At 35.6% G+C, this 25,884-nt stretch overlaps 1 protein-coding gene across 1 annotated transcript in view; it reads left to right on the top strand.

Annotated features, from left to right (window-relative positions):
* The window catches only part of LOC306873949 (receptor tyrosine-protein kinase erbB-4-like), a gene marked incomplete at its 3' end in the record, with an annotated part of 166,820 nt that overhangs the window by 135,120 nt on the left and 5,816 nt on the right, over positions 1 to 25,884 (top strand). The window contains exons 13-20 of the mRNA XM_079423554.1: positions 712 to 844; positions 3,431 to 3,524; positions 5,213 to 5,367; positions 7,326 to 7,370; positions 7,881 to 8,013; positions 9,481 to 9,603; positions 9,710 to 9,808; positions 10,793 to 10,978. Of these exons, the coding sequence (XP_079279680.1) occupies positions 712 to 844; positions 3,431 to 3,524; positions 5,213 to 5,367; positions 7,326 to 7,370; positions 7,881 to 8,013; positions 9,481 to 9,603; positions 9,710 to 9,808; positions 10,793 to 10,978 (968 nt within the window). The remainder of the gene's footprint in view (positions 1 to 711; positions 845 to 3,430; positions 3,525 to 5,212; positions 5,368 to 7,325; positions 7,371 to 7,880; positions 8,014 to 9,480; positions 9,604 to 9,709; positions 9,809 to 10,792; positions 10,979 to 25,884) is intronic.

Raw genomic sequence — 25,884 nt, 5'->3', positions numbered from 1 at the left:
TTCAGTAGTAATATTTGTATATAAATATCTGAATATGCTTCAATTATCTGATAAAGCAAAATATGAATATAAGTTTAAAGGGGTGGTTGATTTCGATTTCACTTTTTTAACCTTAGTGTGTAATGTTGCTGTTTGAGCATAAACTTCAATCCTCTTCACTAATATTCTCTGTGCTCAAATTGATTAGCAATATAGACAACGCCATTGTTTACAATACAATCGGAGAACATGCCGCTGAGCTGACGAGCGGCGTTCAGATGCGCACTAGAGGCGGTTTAGCCAATCACAACACACTGGACCAGCTAACCAATCTGAGCCCATCACATATTTCTGAGGGAGGGGCTTCATAAAAGAAGGAAACAAACAGCACATTTATAGGAGACGAGACAGAGGGGAGTAGAATAAAGGTACATTATTTGAAAAATAATGTGTTTTTTTTTTTTTTAAACGAAGCATTAACTTAGATTGCACCCCATAAACACAATCAAGTCTAGAAAAAAAACAGTCAACCACCCCTTTAAAAACTCTTAAAAAGTGACGTTGACATATTTCCTTTTGGAAAAGGATATTTGAGAGGAACATACAGTATAGATGTTTAGCCGTACACTAGCACATGGTTGATCTCAAAGCCTGTAGATATGGTGTAAAAGCCACACAACTAATGCCCATAATGTATGTGTGTAAAGTTATTTCTGTGGATGTCTTTCGCAGCTCAGCAAAGGATGGTGTGTGATCCGCTGTGTTCAGTGGCAGGATGCTGGGGTCCCGGTCCAAATCAGTGTCTGTCTTGTAAATACTTCAGCCGGGGAAAGACATGTGTGAAAGCCTGTAATCTCTATGATGGGTGAGTAAAAGACAGTTTGCACCCAGACTTCAGAAATGAAGGAGCAAAAAATATGATTTGCCATATCTAGGTTCATGCTGAAAAGTGGTACTTCTTTATTATTATGATTCTATGTTGATAGACAGACAGACAGACAGATACATAGATAGATTTTAAGACATTGGGTCTCATTCACTAAACACGTGTACGCACAAATTTTGCGTGAAATGTGCGTACGGACGTTTTCACTCATCATGATTCATCAAAAACTTTCGTAATAAAATTTATTCTAAATGTGCAAAAAAATTCAAGAACAACTTATACCACACGTACGCAATAATCATGTACGCCCGGGGCCTTATAAGCATGTATAAAGAACCCTACATACTGTATAATTAGATGTTATTTACAGGGTGGGTGAAAAGTAACTAGACATTAAAATTGATAAAGTATAATTAGAGGTCCAATCATATATATATATATATATATATATATATATATATATATATATATATGTATATATATATATATATAAATAAATAGAGGTCCAATTATTAGTGAATGAGACGCATTGTATTACATTCTTCTGAAATATTATGTTTAAATATACAAATGAGACAATATCTAATTAAATATACATGAATATTCATACATTTCCCCATACAAAAATCGGAAACATCAAAATTCTTGTTTCATTTTACTGACATGTTTAAGTTAAAGGTTTTGGATATCACTCCATAAATTAGAACATACTATCAACGGCCAGGAAAATAAATAAATAAAAATAATAATAATATTCATAAAAAAAATTAATTGATTAAAAGGATTGTTTAAAATATAATAAACTGTTGATTATAAAAAGTTTAATTATGAACATAAAAGTCACTTTGTTAATAAATATATTTTGTATATTATTGTATCATTATATCATTATTGGTGCAATTTTTTTTTTTTTTTTTTTTCGTAAAGAAATTCATATAATACATATTTCATTAATAACACTAAATTGAAGCTGTAATCTGTAAGTCTTTTGACCAGTATATCATTAAGACCATAATAAACCTAAATTCATAAATCCAGTTGTCAAGTTGACAGTTTATATATTTTACATACCAATATTGCACAATTCCATTCTTTTATTGTATCATGAATAAAATCATTGTGTGGGCAGTGTTTGAAACTCCACAAGTTCTGACACTAGACTATTGGGTACAGCCATGGTTACTGCAGAATGTTTTTTTTTTTTGTTTTTTTTATGAAGACTATCTATCATTTAGATTGCCGTTCGCCCCCAGTCACTTTGTAAACACAATTGTGTACAAACTTCTGCCTTGGGGATGTCTGAAAAAAGATTAAAAGAATCAGAGAGAGGGATGGATTTCATCTAAAAGTTATAGTCTGAACGCAGAAGGCAGCAGGACTGCATCTGGCCAGTGCTATGGCACAGACCAACATCTAGCTAATTGTTCCTCAGCCTGTCCCGAGTGGGCTCAGAACACACTGCCATCTGTGAATGACAAAGAGGAAACACTCATCTGACAACAAATTTACATTCTGGTCCACCCGGGAGCGTCAGAGAAGAGCTCTTTGGTTGGCGCTGCTTTTCTGCTGTAGTCATTAAACAATGGCAACATTGACCAACATCTGAATAGGATTCCCCGTGGCAGAAAAATGTAATTTAGTTCCTAACAATAATCAGCTGTGGGGGAGTGTCATATTTTGGAGAATGAACAGGGGTCTCATTACACTCAATTAATTGTGCTTTAAATCAGCAGCCCCAGTCTGAACCAAGAGTTCAGACTTGAGAGCAGCGTTATGTGTTTTTCCAGGAGGTTCTGATTACTTGGTGAAATAAAATCACTTTAGCACCCATCACTTTAGCACCCATTTTGACTGTAAAATTTTACAGTGTGAGAACTGTGAGTGTTCATACACTCGATTTCCGATGTTTTAAGATCTGGGAGGTTTCTTTGATCCCCACTCTGTTATTGACGAGGCACTATCTTTCCCTGTTTTCGAATCAGCTCTCAAAATTTCTCTCTGAAACATGGGCTGATGGAAATGAACAAAGGAAATGGTATTGATGGCTCTGCTAGGCAGCCCCTCTGCCGTATCTCCTGCAATCTGAGCTGCCATCTGCTTAGATAAAATTTAAAGAGGACTGTTTGTTCTTTCCTCTCAGACCAGTGCCGAGAAAGATTTTTCTAATTAAAATGCCATTATTTTTTCATGGATCTTACTCAGCCGACTGGTGTATTAGCCAAGTTCTCGCCAGTGTGTGAATATAGTGTCTGTGGTTCAATTGGCTGTGGTTCAAGAAGACATGGAGGATGAGTCGGAGACAAAACAAAACCTGCTGTATGTGTTGCTGCTGAAAGAATACATCACCTACTTTGAAATGCTTTTGATTGATAAAGGAATATTTATAAGACGATTATTCATGCATATATGGCCAAAGTAGGTTGTTGGAAAATGGTAAATAAAACAATTTTTTTATTTTATTTTATTAATTTATTTTATTTTATTATTTAAATTTTGCCGATGTAATTGTTTTAAAGTATATTGTTTAATTAACCTTTTTTTATTGTATTCATCTGCATATTTTAGAGATGTTCGTGAGTTTGCCAATGGATCAGTGTGTGTGGAGTGTGACAGCCAGTGTGAAAAGGCCGAAGATAAAACTTTTACCTGTCATGGCCCTGTAAGTAAACCAAGCAGTGCTATCTAAAGTCAACATCATCAGAATTGATCAAATTAGCTTTCTTGCTTGCCCATGATTCATTTGTGCACTTTATTCCAAAGATTTTTTGGTAACACTTTACAGTAAGGGTACATGAATTAGCCTGAATTCATGCAAATATTCATGTGTGAATTATGCATTACTTCATGCATTAATATCTCGTGAATTATCAGGAACTAACATGAGTTCAAAGTATTTCATTCAGGACTTCATGGATGAACAACACCTTAATTAAGACATTAACTAAGTGAGTACATCATCATGATTTATGGTTTACACACATGATGAAGTCATGAGAAGTTAATGTTTAGTTAATGATGACTACTGTATTTGGATCTCAACAGAATTTACAAGCTATGTGCTGTGATTGGCCAATGCTGGGGTCTGTCCATTTACCTGCAGGCTACTATGAAGACGATATGAACATGCTTGATATCTCATATCATATTTTATGAAAAACTTCAGTTCTCACATTAGTTGATATATTGTTCTATCCTGTATGTATGCATGAGGTAATGTGGATTTTTGTATATTCCTTTAATAATTCAAGTAGTCTTAGATGCACGGAATAATGCTTTTTTGAATCATTTATCAGAAGCATAGCTTTATCCACAATGGATAGTAAAGACCTTGTTTTTTGTGAGCAAAGAAAACATCATGATCATGCGTAATAAATCATAAATCATGATGATGTACTCACCTTAGTTAAAGTCTTAATTAAGGTGTTGTTCATCCATGAAGTCAAGAATGAAAGACTTCCCAGACAGCAACATGTTGGCCGAGATCCGGCCCGTGTGAAATCTATGCGGGCCAGATGTGGGCCGGATCTGGGCCAACACTGCTTGCTGTCTGGGTTTGAACTCATGTTAGTTCCTGATAATTCATGAGATATTAATGCATGAAGTAATGCATAATTCACACATTAATTTATGCATGAATTTATGGTAATTCATGTACCCTTACCGTAAAGTGCTACTGATTTTTTTTATGTTTTTTTTTTTTTTTTGCCTTCGTAATCTTTCATAAAAATGCATAAACTTGCCTTGAATTTTCTCTATCAAATCTCACCCTACATTTTTTAGTAAAATGTAATACGAATAGGCTACCATTTCATGTTGACAGTTATTAAAATTTGCTCTGCTATTCCAACCCAACCCATCCGGGCCATCAATATTTTTCAGTAAATTCAGTTAGAAGTCCTCTATTTTGTCTGTAAAATGTAAAAATGCAAGTGCCGAAGTTTTAGACTTTAAATGCAGAAGAACAAAGCTGTCATCTTCTTAGATAACCTGCCTGTCCATCTGAATTCCTAAGCTGCATAATTAGCAACATCAGAGCTGTCAAAGAATGTAAGAACTCGTCCAACCGTGTGACAGCCATCTCAAAATGGGCAATTACTTTGTTCAAATATGTATGAATTTGTTTATGTTGTCAGTACCGCTATGTGGTTTAAATAAAAGTTTAATGAAAGTTACTCAAACTCAGAAGTACCAAAAAAAGTGCCATGTGCATAAAATATTTGGGATAAGCATCAATAAAATATTGTAAGTAGTTTGTTTTCCTTTATTTATCCATCCTCAATTACCACTTCTGGACAAATTTAATTTAATAGGTCATTGTCAAGCATTTTTTTTTTCGGTATGGTTTAGGGTCCAGATCACTGTGTGAAGTGCTTGCATCTCAAAGATGGACCCAACTGTGTGGAGAAATGCCCTGAGGGTCTGCAGGGAGCAAACAGCTTCATCTTCAAATATGCTGAGACCAACAACGAGTGCCATCCCTGCCACCCCAACTGCACCCAGGGGTAGGTTTCTGCATGTGTGTTTGTCTTTTCCTCCTGGCCAGTGCTACTCAACACACAGAGCCTATTAAGGCCCGTGTAATTTTGTCATTGTCATGGCAACTGCAGTAATTACATTACAAACATCTTACCAAGATTCTTGCCTTGCTAATAAGGAGCAGGATAAAGCAGTAAATGCTTTTGATGGTGTTTACAGCAGCATAAAACATAGATTATCCAAATTGTATTTATAACGTACACTACTGTTCTAAAGTTGAAGTCGGTATGATTTTTTACTGTTCTTGAAAGTAATCTCTGATGCTCACCAAAGCTGCGTTTATTTGACCAAAAAAAATTATATTGTGAAATATTATTTCAAAATATACTTACTGCCACTTCTGATCAATTTATTGTGAACTTGCTGAATAAAAGTATTATTTCTTTACTTAATTTCTTTTGACCTCAAAGTTTTGAACAGTAGTGTGAGTAAAGCTTTATTTACATATCACCTTTTAAAGCAAAGATACAAGAAACATATGAATGTTGCATAATAATGTAAACAGTAAAAATAATAAGACCATATATTTTTCTATTTTTTCTACCATTTTACCAAAAAAAAAAAAAATGTTAAGTGTTACATGCGATATTACAACAATGTGAAGCTTTTTTTATGTTAAGAATATCATAATTATCTTCCTTTTTTACAAATAATTTGCTTTACAAATAAGAAAGAAAATAATTGAATGATAAACCTGTACAAATAATAAAAAATACTGATTTGATCATAACACATGCCACACATACAGTATACTTCTGACATTTATATAAAAGAATTGCTAAATAAAATATAAGTGCAGCCTTTGAGGCTGAAAGATCCTTCTTTGTGGCCCCTGAGCTTTCCAAAGTTCACTAGCCCTGCTCTAGGCAGTTATTTCTCTTAGTTTCATTTAGGAAATCCCATAAATCTCTGCATTCATTCAAATATGTCACTAAACTTTAACTGCCCAGTGTGTTGGTGAATTTGGGTACAGTTCCACAGGCCTTCGGTGTCACATCCTGTAGATCTGAGGCAGATCATACTGCACATGGACACACTAGAGACATCCACCCAGTATGAACCTCTGCTTCGTTCTGGTCTGTCTTGGCTCTCAAATCAAAGCTCTTGCAATGCTCTAGGACACCATAACAAAGCACTCGCGAGCCCTTCATCTTGTGGCTGACAGTCATTGCCGCTGGTTACTGTCAAGCATGCGCTCTTCAGCACTGTTCTCTGTGATTATTGAACCCAGTCACCACTGTCACAGCACTCCAACATGCCTTATTCCTGAATGTAGAGCTCTGGAGATTATTTCAACCTACACTTAAGCCCATGAAAGTGGATAATGCTACAGATGACTATGTAGATCAACCGTTAACATGGTGAACATTTATTACCATAAGTAAGTGATAAACACTAGCTTGGAATCAGTTTAAATTGTTTTGAAAAATGTTGTTGATGCTCACCAGTGCTGCATTTATTTGACCAATATTACAGTAAAAATAGGGAAATATTATTACAATTTAAAATGACTGTTTTCTATTTTAATATATTTTAAAATGTATTTAAATTGTATTTTAATATATTTTAAAATGTATTCCTGTGATACAAAGCTGCATTTTTCAGTCTTCAGTCCAGAAATCATTCTAAGATGCTGATTCGCTGCTCAAGAAACATTTATTATTAATATAATGTTGAAAACAGATGTGCTGCATAATATTTTTTGTGGAAGCCGTGAAAAAAAGAACAGCGTTTATTTTGTACGTAAAAGTGTTTGTTTTTTTGTTTTCTTAAAAAAAAATTAAAAATAATATCTTACTGACACCAAACTTAAAAAAGTAGTGTATGTGAGCTAATAAACCATCATCATCATTATCATCATTAGTAGCAATCTATTAAAGTAATGTTGTTTTAATTATTACTTTCTATCGTGTGTGTGTCATAGGTGTACTGGACCCCGGATCCAAGATTGTATTGGGATGCTGGACAGGTAAACACCTGATGTTTTCATACCGTTCGAGGCACTAATTTTAAGTTTATATAAATAATATACTATATGAAGGTCAAAAGTATTTCATAACTAAATCTCTGCCACTTCACTTCAGGAAACTAATAATCAGTTAAATACAGTCAACACATTACAGAAGCTTTCCAAGTAGTTTTTTCTTTTTTTTTTCCCATCTAGAAACTTTTCATGACTTTGTTGCCCATTTAATGTATTAAGTTAGTTTGAATGTGTGATAATTAGGTGTTATGATTTGAACATTTCATTATTTCTGGAAAAGCAGTGGGCCTTCTTGAAAGTTTAGGTTTTTACTAAGAGTTAACACTTTTTTTCTCACTTTTTAAATATTAACATAAAAAAAATAATATGACAGTGAGTAGAGCTGTGGTTGGGAATGCATCGATAATGCCATTTCCCTTAAAAAACAATGCAGTATTTTATATACTCTGAATTGTTCTAACAGTATGTTATGGTTTATGTTTAATTATCTTCCAGGACTCCTCTGATTGCAGCTGGGGTGATTGGGGGGATGTTTGTGGTCGTAATCGTGGCCCTCGGATATGCTATCTTTTTCCGACGGAAGAGCATCAAGAAGAAAAGAGCTTTACGCCGTTTCCTGGAAACGGAGGTGAGAGCTAAAAATCGGGCAACATTTAAAATGATTTTGAATAATTTGGTTGCAGTGAATTAATCTGAAAAACATTTGGTCTCATGAGATGCAAAGAGAGAGAGAGAAAAAAGAAAATCAGTCAGAAAACTGGCCAGTGAAATTGGTGTGGTGGTGCATGGATGGGTCTGTGTGGTCTATAACCAGTCTCAATTTTCCATTTGAAAGTGCCTCTTTCACTTCAATGGTGGGAAACCTCAAATGGAATAATGGAGATCATTTTCAGATCCTTAAATGGAAACTTATGAAAGTACTTCAAAATGTTCTGCAGCCAGTATGTGTGTGAAGTGGGTGCATTTGATATAAAGTTTGTCAATGGAATCTGTAGTTAGGTGTTAAGGAGTTTAGAGCACCAAATTGATCTTCCTGCAGATAAATCCATTGTTTCAGGTTGATTTTTTTTTTGAAAGTCAAGAAAATATATACTCAATAATATCAGGATTAATAATAAACTATATAGAAATTGGGACTTTGTGGTGGTTTTCTAGAGCTCAAAGTGTATTTGCAATCAGTAGAGGAGGAAAACTCATCAGAGCCATCAGAAAAGAATGAGAACTTAGGAGTTGAAGGGTTACTATTATGAAAGTTTTTAGTTGAAGTTTAAAGGTGAAAATGGAAAGATTCTGGAAAGTGTCAATGGAAGTGAATTGCCTTGACAAGTAAAGATCTGTCACCCATATAAAAGGGTTGAAATTTAAGGAAAAGTAGAGATCTGAACTCAGAGGTCCAGAGCGTACGTGTGGGAATATTTGGATGCAGTAGCTCATATAGATAATGAGGTTCAAGACTATGAAAAGCCTTGAAGGTTAAAGAAGTATTTTGAACTGAATACATGATGAGATGGGCAACCACTTGAGGAGTGATATGAATAGCGCTATATAATTGTGAAAACTCTATCAGCTAAATTGTGCATGTTTTTAAATGTATTGTAATTTGGAAGTGTTTTAGTGGCAAGGCAAATGAAAACAGAAAAAGAATGTAGCTGTAAAATAAATGTTTTATATTTTTCAGTGGTCTCTAAAAGTGAGAAAGTTGTTGAACACAGTGTCAAAAGGCATTGTGGTTTTGAATGGTTTCAATACTGATATCTAGTTTGAGGCCCTGAAATCTCTGTTGAAGGCATATGAACATGGAAATTGGTTTGGGATTATAAGCAATTCCAATAACCTTTTGATAAATCTAAAGATCAGCCAAGAAATGGTGAGTCAAATTTAATAATTTCACTAAAAGTATCTCTGTATAAGCACAGGCCTAACTCGAGAAGCAAAGAAGATACATTCATGATGACAATAATGAAATCAGACAGAGCATGAGTCCATTATAGGGCTAACCTGTGGCTGGTGGATCAAACTGAAGTAGACATTGTAGTTATGTATGAATTTGTGATTATGTTGAGTGATTTTGGTGTTGATTATGTCTGTTGAGCAGTTGGTGGAGCCTTTAACGCCAAGCGGCACGGCGCCCAACCAGGCACAGTTGCGTATATTGAAAGAGACAGAGCTTAAGAGGGTCAAGATCTTGGGAACAGGAGCCTTTGGCACTGTTTACAAGGTACTACATTAACGTTTATGATTTGTGTGTTTAATGTGTTTCCTCAACAATATTTATTTTTACAATTTAACATGCAATTGACTTCTGCTGCCATCTTCTTTATAAGGGAATCTGGGTTCCAGAAGGAGAAACTGTGAAGATTCCAGTGGCCATAAAGATACTCAGTGAAAGCACAGGACCAAAAGCCAATGTGGAGTTTATGGATGTGAGTAATTTACAATTAAACCTTACTTTACTGTTTACCATCATTTGAAAAATAAGAATGCAAAGGAATGGATTTACTGAAAATGTCCTTTTCGCCAACAGTGCAAATAAAACAACCAGCACAAGAATTTCTGGAAATTACATGCATTATTGTATATGTTTAAAGTTAGATGAATATAACTAAGCTGCTTATGCTGTTTCTTTTGCGGCTATATGGCCTTTGATTTGATAGCTTGGCATCATGCTAATGTTAAAGTTAGCAGTTTGTATTGAACACAATTTGACCTGTTCACAAGAATGTCAAATTGTTACACTTTTTTCAGGCTTGTTTTGAAATTGCTTTCTGCAATTGCATTATTGCATATACGAACAATATCGTAAAAGTAAAAAGTGTGGGGTTGGTAAGATTTTTAAAGAAGTCTCTTTCTGGATTCTTTGATAAATTGACATTTCAAAAGAACAGCCTTACTGGAAAAGTTATGTAACATAATAAATGTTTTTGCTGTCGTTTTTGTTCAATTTAACAAATTCCTAACTGTAAAAATATAAATAAACATTTAATATACTGAGCCTAAACTGCTGTACAGTGCAACCTGTACACGCTTTCTTTTTTTGTGTAATATTTAAGATTGCGAATAATATAAAGAAAAGTCTTAAGGTAAACATTTTAAATTAAACTTGTGACCTTTAAGCTGTTTTCTCTTAGTATGTTTTGTGATGTGCCAGTGTGTGCTAAGTTTCTCGGTTGCTTCAATGAGGTGCGAGAGAGCTTGAAACTGAAACTGCAGATTTAGACCTTCTCCTGCAGGCATATTGGGCCTCGCTTGTGGTTTTGGAGGGGTTTTAAATTATGGTTTCAATTTTGTTTCCCAATATGTATTGTATTGTGTTTTGAGATACTTGACGATAAACCTTAGTTTGGCTCCAGCCCTACAGTTTTGATGAAAACAGCACATTTACAGTCTTATTTGTTTTTGTCTTCTAGGAGGCGCTGATCATGGCCAGCATGGAGCATCCGCATCTAGTGCGTCTTTTGGGGGTCTGCTTGAGTCCCACTATTCAGCTGGTAACTCAGCTCATGCCCCACGGCTGCCTCCTGGACTACGTACATGAACACCAGGAGAACATTGGCTCCCAGCTGCTGCTCAACTGGTGTGTGCAGATCGCGAAGGTAGGAGTTCTCACGAACAAGTGTGTTTTTAAGCATGTACTTTGAAAAACATTGTCTCAAATAATGAATATCGATATACCCTTTACAATGTTTGTTCTTGTTATATTTGAGAGTTCATAGTAAATGCAGTATATTTGATTCTTTGTGTGTTTTTATACTGAATGCACACATCTGCAGGCTGCTAAACCACTAAACACTTAGTTGCTTTGGCTCAGTGGGTACCACATCCAATAGAAGGACATTCTTCAAAGTACATCCAAGGAAGAAGCTCCGGTGTTTCATGCATCAAATGAGTGCAACTGCCCCAAACCGTGTTTAAAGAGAAAATTGTAATAATTTTAGAACTATTATTTTAATGTTAGTTTTTGGAAATCGAGTCATATGGATTCGATATTTGTATGATTAATTGATATTAATCAAAATGTCCAACTTATACCTTATTAACGATACCTCCTTAACGACTTGTCCAGCAAGCATTAAAACAAGTATCTCTTAACAATTCAATTTATTCCCATGGCCACAGTAATACAAAATTGATTAGGTAATTTTGAGCATAGGTAACGTGATCTTTGGCAAATAGTTTCAGACTTGAAAATCACATAGCACCAGACAAAAGATTTCTTTATAAGTCAAAGTTTATTTGCTAATCTACAATACTACTAAGCTAAATAACACAAAACAGAATACGTACACACACAAACACACATACACGCTGCAAGCAATGAATTGTTTTGATTTGAAGGGAGTCAAAAGCAAGGAACTTTAGTATCTTTACTAAAGATGAATGCAACCCAGGTTCAACAAGATATGAAGGTAGATGTTTGATTACTTGCTTTTCGAGATGAGTCAATGGCTGGGATGTTGTTTTTTCGTGTTCCCGCGTGGTCCAAGGGAAACCTCCGAGGCTGTGATTGACGTCGTTGCGTGATGTCACTGGGGATACCCTACTGTGAGAGGTTGGTTTCTCTGTGACGTGATGACGCTCTTAGGAAGTCTGTTTAGAGTTCTTTCGGCTTCAGGTGTTAAAGTTTCTTTGGTCAGAACTTTGAAGGCATGTGTGGATCCTTGCCAGATGGCTGAGAGCGCTTAACAGCTCGATCAGATGAGGAGCCAAAGTTTCAAGCAGGGCAGTGCGTGAGCAAGCAAGCACAAACCAAAGCTGGGTGTCTGTCTTTTTCGGGCTGATTTCAGTCCGCCCCTTTTGCTGTTTGATCCAATCACAAGTGTTTCTGTAGGGCGGAGCCCCGCCCCGCACGGCTCAGTTTTCCGTGCATAAATCCTTTGCAGAGTTATTTCATCAAATGAAGAACATATCCTAGCAGATTCCTATAAGTGTTTTAATCATACATTATGATGAGAAAAGTCAACTTTCATCCACCCCAAATTATCGTTGACGCAACTAGCTTTCATTCAAAATCAAACAACAGGTATTTGGCATACACAAAGTACATACCTTAATTTTATATACTACCTGGGTTAATGCATCGATTAACATCCTACATTCTAAATAATCACACCAAGCATATGAAAGACATAAAATAACATACAACCTTAATATATATTGTCTATATATTGTGTGTAGATATATATATATATATATATATACAATATATATATATATATATATATATATATATGTTGCTTTTGAAGCAAGAGATTTTCTCAGATCCCATTCATCCACCAACTCTCAGTGAACTCCAGCTGGACATTTTCTGTCTAATCGGAGAAGAGATGCTCTAAATGGTTAGGTGACTGTCTTTCACTATTAACTTTAATGTTCACTTCTTAATTCATAGTTCATTTTGCATACAGTATCGCTTACTGATTATGATATTTTATTTGGTTTAGTTGTATTCTTTATCTCTCTTCTCTTCTCTTTTTTTTTTTCTATAGAAATACTACCTAGTCAGTTTGTGACTATGGAGCCAAATGTTGGTGCTACATTAATGTGCAGATTTTTGTTGACGCCACGGACCATATTAAGGGGTGCTGGCAGATCAAGGTTTGTTCTTGGTTTGATCTGCCATAGTTCATGGGAATGTGTTTTTATTTTTTTTAATAAACGTGTGGTTTTATTTTCAAACTTGTATTTTGTCTTATGCAGTAATTCTGTTTGATACCTATGACTGATCTTAATATTCTGAGTTGTAATATTAATGGGCTAAATGGCCCTCACAAACGTACAGGTTTTCTGGATTATTTGCGAAGAAGAAAGATTGATATAGTGTTGGTTCAAGAATCCCATTTGAAAGAGGAGGATATACACAGGTGTAATAATACATTTTATGAAGTGGTATCTCACTCATCTTCAGATACTAAAACCAAGGCTGTCCTAATATTCAACAAAAATTGCTGGTCAACCGTTGGAATCCTCCTCACACAATGGACAGATGAACCTGGACAGTGTATTTGTTGGACATTATCTTGATGTAACTCTCTACTTCTCGTATACATGGATCTAACGTGAAAACTGTTAATTCATGACATTTATCTTTTAATGTTGTGTCTTCTTTTCTAAAATCTTTGTAAAAAAATATATTTTATTGTTATTTATCTATTAATATTAATTAATATATTTGTATTATTATTATTTATTTTATTTTTATTTATTTATTATATTTTAAGTCTACCAAGGGGTAGGATGGGTTGGGGTGGTTTCTAAATTTGTACAGCTGCTTTTTATTTTGTACTACTGTTCCACAGAATAAAATTCAATAAACAGTTGTTAACAAAAAAAAAAAAGAAATTTCTAAAATGTGCATAACATTACTGCTTTAGACATTAAACAACTTAATTTGTTTTAACTACTCCCACTAAGCACTAAATTGTTCAATCATTATATTGCCCTCTGTGTTAGACAGACACAATCTGCTTGCCCTCGTTCAAGAGTCACAATCACTGAGCAATTTGAGATTGTTTACCAGCATGTCATCTCTCAGAGTAGCTATACCAAGTTTAAGGTTGAATCTGTGTTTGATTTCTCACCTGCTGCTGTCCTCAGGATATTAATCCCTTCAATAGTCCATTAGAAAACACTGCTGTGCTCACCCAGTGACCTGTGATTCCTGCCTATTCCATTTAGATCTTGGTGTTGTGTTCTTCTGTTGTACAGAACCTGCATGTAGTGCAAGGGCATGGGCTCCTCCTCCTGCTGTGTTCTTTGAAAAACTAGAGACATATTTTATTGTGAGTGAATTTTCAGACCTGTTGCTTTCTCACGCCTAGACCTGGAGAACATGACAGCTAAGGTGAAGAGAGAGTTAGATTTTGGCACCTGCTACATTGCAAGACATTTGATAGATATTGATATTTGAAGATAGTTGGATAACAATATTTTTTGTTTCTGATTTTCACTTACTTCGGACTGATTCCTTTTTCATCTATAATATAATGTCATTTTTTGTAGCATTGCTTATTTACTTTGCATCTTTTGTCTGAGAATACAATGCCTGAATTAATCACATCAGCACAAGCACATACTCAAGACTGAGTAATGGCTGCTGAAAATTCAGCTATGACTTATATATATATATATATATATATATACACACACACTCACTGGCTACTTTATTAGGTACACCTTACCGGGTTGGACCCCCTTTTGCCTTCAGAACTGCCTTAATGCTTCATGGCATAGATTCAACAAGGTGTTGGAAACATTCCTCAGAGATTTTGGTCCATATTAACATGATAGCATCACGCAGTTCCTGCAGATTTGTCGGCTGCACATCCATGATGCAAATCTCCCGTTCCACCACATCCCAAAGGTGCTCTATTGGATTGAGATCTGGTGACTGTGGATGCCATTTGAGTAATGTGAACTCATTGTCATGTTCAAGAAACCAGTCTGAGATGATTTGAGCTTTGTGGCATGGTGCATTATCCTGCTGGAAATAGCCATTAGAAGATGGGTACACTGTAGTCATAAGGAAGGGAAGGGAAGTGGTTTGTGGCCAAGTATGGTGACCCATACTTGGAATTTGTGCTCTGCATTTAACCCATCCAAGTGTACACACAGTAGTGAACATACACCCGGAGCAGTGGGCAGCCAATACTGCGGCGCTCGGGGAGCAATTGGGGGTTCGGTGCCTTGCTCAAGGGTCTCACCTCAGTCGTGGTATTGAGGGTGGAGAGAGTGTTGGTTATTCACTCCCCCACCTACAATCCCTGCCAGACCTGAGACTCGAACCCACAACCTTCAGGTTACAAGTCCAACTCTCTATCCATTAGGATATCCATTAGGCCACGACTGCCCTCATAAAGAGATGGACATGGTCAGCAACAATACTCAGGTAGGCTGTGGTGTTTTAACGATGCTCAATTGGTACTAAGGGGCCCAAAGTGTGCCAAGAAAATATCCCCCACACCATTACACCACCACCACCAGCCTGAACCGTTGAGACAAGGCAGGATGGATCCATGCTTTCATGTTCTTTACGCCATATTCTGACCCTGCCAACTGAATGTCGCAGCAGAAATTGAGACTCATCAGACCAGGCAACATTTTTCCAATCTTCTATTGTCCAATTTTGGTGAGCCAGTGCGAATTGTATCCTCCGTTTCCTGTTCTTAGCTGACAGGAGCGGCACCCGGTGTAGTCTTCTGCTGCTGTAGCCCATCTGCTTCAGGGTTCGACGTGTTGTGCGTTCAGAGATGGTATTCTGCATATCTTGGTTGTAACGAGTGGTTATTTGAGTTACTGTTGCCTTTCTATCATCTCTAACCAGTCTGCCCATTCTCCTCTGATCTCTGACATCAACAAGGCATTTTCTTCCACACAACTGCCGCTCACTGGATATTTCCTCTTTTTCGGACCATTCTCTGTAAACCCTAAAGATGGTTGTGAGTGAAAATCCCAGTAGAGCAGTTTTTGAAATATTCAGACAGCCCGTCTTGCACCAACAACCATTCCACGCTCAGTCACTTAAATCCCCTTTCTTCCCCATTCTGATGCTCGGTTTGAACTTCAGCAAGTCGTCTTCACCACATCTAGATGCCTAAATGAATTGAATTGCTGCCATGTGATTGGCTGATTAGCAGTTTGTGTTACCAAGCAATTGAACAGGTGTACCTAATAAAGTGGCCAGTGAGTGTATATATATATCATTGTGATCACATAAATGCAGTTTTGGTAAGAGAAAAAATTTATCTTACCAAGGAATAATATTTCTTTAGTTCTTCTTATTATATGCTTTATTTCTCAAAATACTTTATTCTTTTAAATAGATCAATCTGAAAAGGATCTATATCATCGTTTGGCATATATCTTGGCTAATTTAAAAATCATCACAGTTATGAATTTGATTTAGAATTGCAGGATGAATAAAAGAGTGTTGTAATATGGTTTCTAGCATCGTCTGTCTCTCTATGGATAAAGTGTGTGGCTGTGGTAGATCCATTTGCATATTTCAAAGCTAACTTGGCATCCAAAGTGATACCCTCTATCAAATGATGGGTGTCATTTGAATAATTCCCAGCATCTAGCACTTCTCTGCCAGGGAAAAAAAAAACAATGCCAAAATTTGAGATACATTGTAAAAGAGCAAGTTATCATCTATGCATCCACTTAGACTATTAGCTAATCATGTTCAGTTCTTATATCTTGACCTGCCCCGTCATTGAAGATTTTCAGTTTTGGTATTTTTCATTGCAACACAAAGAGGCGTAGTGTTTTCTTTCATGAAGTAATTTACTTTCATGTAGGACTGACAATACAAAGTTTTCTTTTTCATATCTTAAAGAACAGTTTATCTAAAGATAAAAGAATTACTGAAAATGAACTTTTTTCTGTCCTCAATTCAATTTAGATATATTGTTTGTTAAGAAGTCGTTCTGTTTGTATATTTATTTATTTATTTGAAATCACCTTTTAATGTTTATGCTGTTAAAAGCTGGCATTCATCTTTTTCCATCACCTCTCAAACAATCCCTAATCCAAGTTGAATAAGCGCTTTCATTCAGCCTGCTGATCACTCTGGAAAATACAGAAAGCCTCTGAAACCCTCCAATTACCATAAGGTATCCACCTCACTAATAGATGTGTGGAGTTTGGATTTGGGGGATTGAAAGTCTGATTGGATCATTCATTTCAAGATGGTTGACTATGAAAAGAGCTGAGGTGTCCTTATCACAGATTAGAGTGAACTGGGCTAATTCAAGCCACCTGCAGCTGGTGGAACTCTGTGCTCATTAATTATTTAGTAATGTTTGCTTTTGAAGATGTGGGCAAAGTAAGAAGTCTTGATCCAGTACTGAAATAATACTAATATTTTTATGCGGATGTTTTTCCATTCACTCATTTGATTTCAGTCTCATAGGATTGCCTGGGCAATTTATAGCTGGCTAAAGCCAACCGTGCTTTAGCCAGCTATAAATAGTTTTATGTGGACATCTTTCTTTCTGTCTGTCTTTCATAACACATTGGCTTTGAAATTTGTCCATTTTCACATTTTTCACAGATGTGGTTTTAAGCTAGGCATGTCTGTTTTTAGTCTAAAATTGAAATCTGATTGTAATATATTGCATGCACTGCCATTCAGTTTATGATAATACATTCAATTTGCATTACATTTTTCTTTAATGTTCCAGTTTAAAGGAAAAAAAAAATGTTGTGTAGAGTGTGAAATCTGTTGCATAAAAGAATTTGTCATTTGAAAAATCAGTACAGATGAGACCAATGGAAGCATGTATCTGAATACATCATGCAGTGGTTTCCGCTTTAAATTATGTCAAATTAGTTTTACAGACACTTGCTGCTATTACATTAATTCTGGTTTCTTCTGAGGCCCCTCACGGCCTTTCATCACAGAATATAACAATATAAAAGAAAAAAAGAATATATTGCTTGCCAAAAGTTTCAAATGATTAAGATTAATTTCCTTTTTCATTTATTTATTTATTTATTTATTTTTCTGAGACATTCTCTTATATCGCCAAGGCTGCATTTATATATATATATATATATATATATATATATATATATATATATATATATATATATATATATATATATATATATATATATATATATATATACAGTGCTGCTTGAAAGTCTGTGAACCCCTTGCAGAATCTGTGACAATGTGAGTAATTTGAACTAAATAAGAGAGATCATACAAAATGCATTTTATTTTATTTTTATTTAGTACTGTCCTGAATCAGATGTTTTACACAAAAGATGTTTACATTTAGTCCACAAGACAAAAAAAATGCTGAAATTATTAAAATAACCCCATTCAAAAGTTTGGGAACCCTTGGTTCTTAATACTGTGTGTGGTTACCTGGATGAACTGAGTACTGTTCTGCAGAAAAATCCTCATGCCCTGCAGATTCTTCAGTTTTCCAGCATCTTTTGCATATTTGAAGCCTTTACAGCAGTGACTGTATGATTTTGAGATCCATCGTTTCACACTGAGGACATTTGAGGGACTGAAATACAACTATTAAAAAAGGTTCAAACATTCACTGATGCTCCTGAAGGAAACACGATGAATTAAGAGCCGGGGGGTGAAAACTTTTTGAATTTGAAGATCAAGGTAAATTGTACTTAATTTGTCTTCCATTACTTGAGTGAAAGTACAGATACAGCTGCTCAAATATTACTCCATTACAAGTAAAAGTTGTAAAGACAGATTTTTACTTGAGTAAAAGCACAGAAGTACTTGTTTTTTAAAGTAAGTACCAAAAGTACCTTTTTTTTTTCTTTTTTTTATGTCAATGCACTGTTTTATTATTGTTGTACTTAATACTTGCAGTACCTCTGAAGCAGCTTACAATACATTACTCCTACTGAATACACTGACTAGCTTGTATTATCTTTGGAATAAAGAGCTTTTAGAATGTTGAAAACCTATGGGGAAATACAAAACAAAACAAAAAATATTTAACACCCCTACCCACCCCAATAAAAGCAGGATGGTAGTGATCTCACACAGCCCTGACAGTGTGTGCACACATCTATGTGTAGCCATTAATCCACATTTGAACAGAGTGGACAGTGAAATTGCTGTAAATATAGAGTTATAAGGAAGAAAAAAAAATCAAACCTTCTTTAAAACCCAGCAACACAACTGTAGCTGTATAACTTTACAACAGCAACACTGCTTTAACAAAAAAAAAGCAAAACTTATTTGACATCAAAACAAAAAATTAAAAAATGCTGTCTAATCGCTCTCACTGTATTTTGATGCCACACACAGAACGGTCTGTGCAGTGCTGTTTCAAGTCCAACACCTATTTTGTTTTATTAGAAGACGCACAACAGTTCTTCTGTGGCTTTATAAGTAATATTTTCATGTACACAATTTAGCAAAATCAGATAATATTGTGTCTAATATACCACAATAGTAACTTCTTATTATTGAATTGTTGTAAATATCACATTTGCAACTGGTCAGTGTTCAAAAAATTGGGGAAAATCACTTCATGTAGGCCTACAAGAGGGATTACTGATAAACTGTCTGAAAAAAGTAAGTCATGTTTTTGTGAAGAAAAAAATCACCCACTGACTTTCAAAGCTGCTACATAGTAACGACTTTCTACTTTGAGGACATTGATAGAAATGTAGTGGAGTGAAAAGTACAATATTTGTCTTTCAAATGTAGTGAAGTTAAAGTCATAAGTTTCCAGAAAAAAATTATACTCAAGTAAATGTACTTAGTTACTGTCCGCCTCTGCTTCCAGGAAACATGCAAGTATCTTCTGTTGCTTCCGAAGGGCAATACTAAATGGAAAAAAAAAATTATATTTCTACAAAATAAGAAAAATTTGGACATCTTCATTCTGTTCAAAAGTAATCCCCCACCCCACCCCCATCGTGTTTCCTTCTGGAGCATCAGTGAATGTTTGAACCTTTTTTAATAGTTGTGTTTGAGTCCCTCAAATGTCCTCAGTGTGAAAAGATGAATCTCAAAATCATACAGTCACTACATATATGCATAACATATGCATACAAGTATGCATCTTATATATATATATATACATACATATATATACATACATATATATTTACTTTACTTTTACTTTTGTCATTTAGCAGACGCTTTTGTCCAAAGCGACTTACAAATAAGAAAAAGTAACTAAAACTAAAAAGTTACAACTCTATAAATACTATCTACCCACATATTTAAGAAAATAAAGAAATAAAATAAAATTAACACATGCATATAACAACAACATTTCAATAATAAACATATCAATGAAAAAATTAAATAAAAAGCTACTACTATTCCTTGCCGGTGTCCCTGCCCGGTGGAGTCGCACGGTAGAGTCGATGGTCTTTACACTCTTTGGTCTTCACACTAAGAGGGCTTCACACGACGACTGCCGCGACCGCTGCCGCGGTATAATAACCTTTATTATACCAAACCAACAAATGATCATTTCAATTCAGCTGGACCCACTTTCCTGTTTATCAACTACAAATGGCCAAGCAAGTGCACACACTGACAAGATACACGATACAGTACGAGACCAAACGCGATTTCAGCAACTCTCATCCTAGTAAACAAAATAAGCGTTTCCTAGCAACGGCAAATGCGCTAAACACTGAGACAAGTAAATACACTTACGAGCTGATTTTAAACTTCCGCTGATAGACTGCTTCTCTTAAAGACCACTTCATTACACTGCCTTCTGCTGGCGCTTGAACCCACTTTCCTGTTTATCAACTACAAATGGCCAAGCAAGTGCACACACTGACAAGATACACGATACAGTACGAGACCAAACGCGATTTCAGCAACTCTCATCCATTATATATATATACATACATACATATAAGATGCATAAACATGGCTTATTGTATAATGCAATATTGAATGTAAAAACAATCATGTTGGTAAAGTACTACTAAAACTTAAAACATGCATGCAGACAAAGCGTGAAAACGAAAGTGATTTTGTGTTGATGCTTGAAAACTGGATTGATCATGAATGAAGCAAACAGCATCAAGTTCAGTCTTGAGTTTTCATAAATAACAAATTATGTTTACACATCTTCTTTGGCCAGATAGCTGCAAACTTTCATCGGTTTGAGGCTTAGCAGAAAAGGAATATTTTTTTTTCTTTGTGCTGCGTGACGCAGTTAGTCATCATTGTCTTTGTTCCAGCAGTGTGTGATGGACACTGCTCCTGTGTATTTATCACAAATTATACCATGTTGTCTGATGAACCTCCTGCGCTGCCCACGCACTACAGCTTTTCAGACAGTAGTCCTGTTATCCTCCTCCTCCATAACACATCAAGGAAACTGACAACATTGTTGTGTGTGTAGATATGCAATGTAGGGCTGAAGAGAGTTTGTGAGTGTGAATCCCTCTTGCAATGCAAGTCTAGTGAATAAACTAGATTGCATGCAGATGTGAGAGGTCTGATCACATAGTCATGCATTAAAATAATATTTAATCACCCTCAGGCCATCCAAGATTTACATAAGTTTTTTTTTTTTTTTCATTGGAATAGATTTGGAGAAATTTAGCATTACATCACTTACTCACCATTGGACCCTCTGCAGCGAATGGGAGCCATCAGAATGAGAGTTCACACATCTGATAAAAACACCACAATAATCCAAAAGTAATCCACATAACATGTTTGAATAGTAGAGCATTTTCTTTACTCAAACACTATGTCTGTGTAACGATCAGTCCACTGGAGGCGAGCGTGCAGTTTATTTTCAAATAGATCCAAAATACAAACATAATCCGAGACTCAACTTGACATGAACAGACTTGGCTTGACTTGACTTGACATGAACAGACTTGACTTGACTTGACATGAACAGGCTTGACTTGACTTGACTTGACTTGACATGAACAGACTTGGCTTGGCATGGACAAACTAGACTCATCGACAGTGGGTTACAACATCAATACACGACAAGTAACAAAGGCAACGACATGGCTACTTATAGCAAACCAGAGGGTCACATGACATGAACAAACCAATGGGGAAACCGAACACGTGACTAAGACTACCAATAAGAACATGACACAATGAACAAGAGAACCAATGGCATGAATACACGAGGGCAAGGGAAGCATGACACAAACAGGGACCATGAAACAAGGTAAAATATCAAAATAAAAGACATGAAAGCCCAAACCCAAATCCCAAATTACAGTCTGTAAAGGCTAATGTTGTTGTGTGTTTGAAGAGTGGAGAATATAGGTTATTTGCCGTCTAGCCAATATACTATTGTACATTTTAAATATCCTGTGCATAAGTGCTTCATCGTTTATATAATAAGATTTTGGCCAAGTGTATTAAACAACATATAGTTGCCCATATATGCCCATATAGTTACAATAAACATTATATAACCTGTAAAAGCTGATGAACGTGTATAATGCGACGCAGTTGCTGCCTCAGATATGGCCGTTCTGTTGACATTCTTAGTCATTCTCCAGTCAAAAACCTTGTTAACTCCATTGCCAAGGGATATATATATATATATTCCCCCGCACCATACCACCACTGAATTCAATCATTTATGAGAAGTTGCTGATCAGATGCAATATTTTAGTTATATACAATAGGTTTTAGTTGAAAATATTAAGTTATGGCTATTTAATAAAGTAAAAATTATTTTGGTCCAAACAGACCTGGGATGTGAAAATAGTATACAGATTTTGAATGCATTGTTTGAACGCATATTTTAAAGAACAGACAGACATGCAAACAATGTTAAAAAATGTATTTTCACCACAGGGGGTCTTTAATAAATTAAACCTTATAATATAGTGTTACCATTATTGTTATGTTACCAACAACCTTGCCCTTTGGCCCATAATGCATCTTTCAGTGTATTTTTTTTTTCGCTGTGCTCTTTCATTCAAACACTCTACCGCCCTCTTCTTTTCAGAAGCAGCTTTCTCTCTCCGATTTTAATTAAGCCTCGATGGTCATGCACGTCTAATATGTGTTATTTCCCATGCCAGGGGTTAGAAAGTGTTGTAATAGGGCACTGCGGGAGCCTCTTCTTTTTTGTTTAGAGAAATTTTAACCTCTTGTAGCGCAGATGTAAAAACAAGAGTACAGAGGTTAGGGACACTACTCGAATGCTCTGCCCTGCTTACATGCATGTCACGCCAACGCTTGGACCTGCTCCTCATGCTAGCCTGCAAGAAGCCTGTAATACTAAACGCCAGTAGCTTTTGACTGGGTTTGCTCTTGCTTTAATCTGACTTCAGTCAATCTGAACACACAAAGAGCTGCTTCTCATTGCCTAGCCCATCTCTTTGGTGGAATAGAGAGCTTAAGTATGGAAAGAAACATTAGAGGCCGACATCAGTAAAGCTTGCCATCTGAATGCTAATTCCACTAGATCCAGCTTCCTTGATCCCAGAATGAAGATCATATTGGTAGATTCAAGATTGCAGAGTTGGAAACCGTTCATGAGAATGTCCACCTCCTGTAGTCTTTCTGCTGACAAAAGCATTTCATTAAGGATCTCCCTCACATTTATTTTTTATCTTTATATATTTATATTTTTAGGAATGCACCTTTTCAACAGCTCTAAAAAATCTTCTCATAGATCCTTCATTTCTTGTATGTTCTGTATCTTGAATAAATCGGCAAAAATGGGTATTTTACAAGAGAGTACAATATTTTTTTTTAAAAGTGAGTGTTACATGATCTTTCAGAAATCATTATAATATACTGATTTGCTGTTCAATAAACATGTCTTATCACCAAGGCAGAAAACTCTATATGCTCTCTATATGTGCCATTCACACAGAATGTGCTTTTGTGTTGACAAAGATGCGACGCGGGCAGTGGAATAGGAAAAAATGCAAGAAGATGGGAGTTAAACATCTTTAAATAACTAGAGCGCCGTGGTTTTAGAAAGCCGTTTCATGCACGAGACACTTCGAGAGACGCGAGCGCAACAGTCAAACGCGTCCATGTTTACATAGAAAAAACAATGGAAAAGCAGCATAATCGAATAAAAAACCTGTGAAGAACTACTACTTTATGTCTGATATTCCATGTTTGCATCAGGGTGACAGGCTGGAAACCACTGTTCATTGTTTCTACAGACCATTTATTTATAGTTAATAATAGCACTCTAGGTGTTATACCTTCAGTCATTTTGAATTTGAATTACTTGAGAATTTTTTAAGCATTTTTCCTGTATTATTTCTGAACATATAGGCCTATGCATAAGAAAAGTTTGTACAAGATGTAGTTGTAGCTCATGCATCTTTTCTGCAAAGATATTTAGTGATTTGTTTAACATCTACATCATGATGACAACTTCATGTGTGTGGTGCACTTAGAATATAATTTTCTTTAACTATAGGTTTAATAAAAAAAGTTGCTTGAATCATGTTGTAGTTATATTTTCAGGTTGACTAGTTAAAATGGTACAAAATCGAGAATTGGTCAAATATTCTATGAAAATCAATATTTTTTTTGCCACAGCGTCCAGCCTAGAAACAAATACAAAAAAAACCTTCCAATTTTTAATTTCTTTAATTTTTCAATCTTTAATTGTCTATTCTCTAACTGAACTAAATGATTTTTATTTCTACTTTTAAAAATGTCCTCAGCTTAACACCTGTAATACTGTCTACATCCCCCTATCCCTTTGGACTCGGTCTTGTCTCGGACTCGATAGTCCTGGTCTTGGACTCGACAAAGGTGGACTTGACTACAGCCCTAGTAGAAAGTGTGCAGTGGCGGCTCTCAAAGCAGTGTCTGTAGTGTCGTCGTGTGATGGATGGGTCAGTGTCTCTCTCCATATCACAGAGAAAATGTATTTTAACACAATGTTTCTGACTCTGTTCTTGTCTGACTCATGCATGTTCACATAAATTCTCAGACAGTTGCATAAGTAGCTCTGAGCAGCGATAACTGTTGCCTCTGGAAGAACACAGAGAGCCGTGAATTAGTCAAGGGGGTTGTCTGGGTTTGGCTGGCTTGAAATGCACCATTACGAGGGCAAAGAGCATAATTTTTCATTGGTAGGACATTTTTGTTTTCTAATCAAAAAAAAGAATGAATTGCAGTCAACATAAGCATGTCAGGACATCAATTGGAACTGTACTGAATAATATATTCATATTATAATTGCATATGTTTTAATGTGCTGTTTATTTTATTATTAGATTTTGACCTCAATGTGGCAAATGTATGTTAAATTATTATATTTTAGTTTGAAAATGTTCCCATTAATAACTCTGATTCAACGATTTATTTGCATTAATTCATTTGCATCATCACTCAAAATGTTCACAGAAGTCTCTGTGTGGCATTTATTATGTATATTATATGTGTGTGTGTGTGTGTGTATACATAACAGTAAAAATACAGTACTGTCAAAAGTTTAAGATCAGTACAATCATAAGTCTGCATTTATGTAACTGTTTTTAATTTAACTCATTTATCTAGATGCTTTTTGTAGATGCTTACTGAATAAAAGAAATCAATTGCTGGCCTCACACTTTTAAAAAGTGTTGTATATATTGGTGTTCGTAATATGCATTGTTACATTGGTGCATATAAATAAAAATAAATAAAAATCATTCTTCCTTGTGTGTGTTTAATGTAGTCTTTTTGTGTTTCTTGCAGCCCAGCCTTTCTCATTTTTTTCATTCATTGGCTTGTTGGCAGGATATCCATTTTGTCATTGTGTAATTGTGCTGAAAATTGGCAAATACACAGCAGAAAAAAAACAAACACTTTTTAATGACTATTTGTACAGTGTGTTTCCAGTGGCCAGTATTCTTGCAGTTTCACTTCAGCTTCATCCTCAATGCTCAATTATTGTGTTGCTGTCCTTCAAAGAGCCGTCATGCGGCCACAGTCATGTGCATTTCCTTGAACCTCGCTATCAGTGATTTTCTTCAAGCATATGCTGAGATTCAGCAGTCCCTCCAACACAGCTCCCCTCTCCTCCCAAAG

The sequence above is a fragment of the Barbus barbus genome, assembly GCF_936440315.1.
Source record: "Barbus barbus genome assembly, chromosome: 8".
Lineage (NCBI taxonomy): Eukaryota > Metazoa > Chordata > Actinopteri > Cypriniformes > Cyprinidae > Barbus > Barbus barbus.
This window is presented reverse-complemented; position numbering and strand designations above follow the sequence as displayed.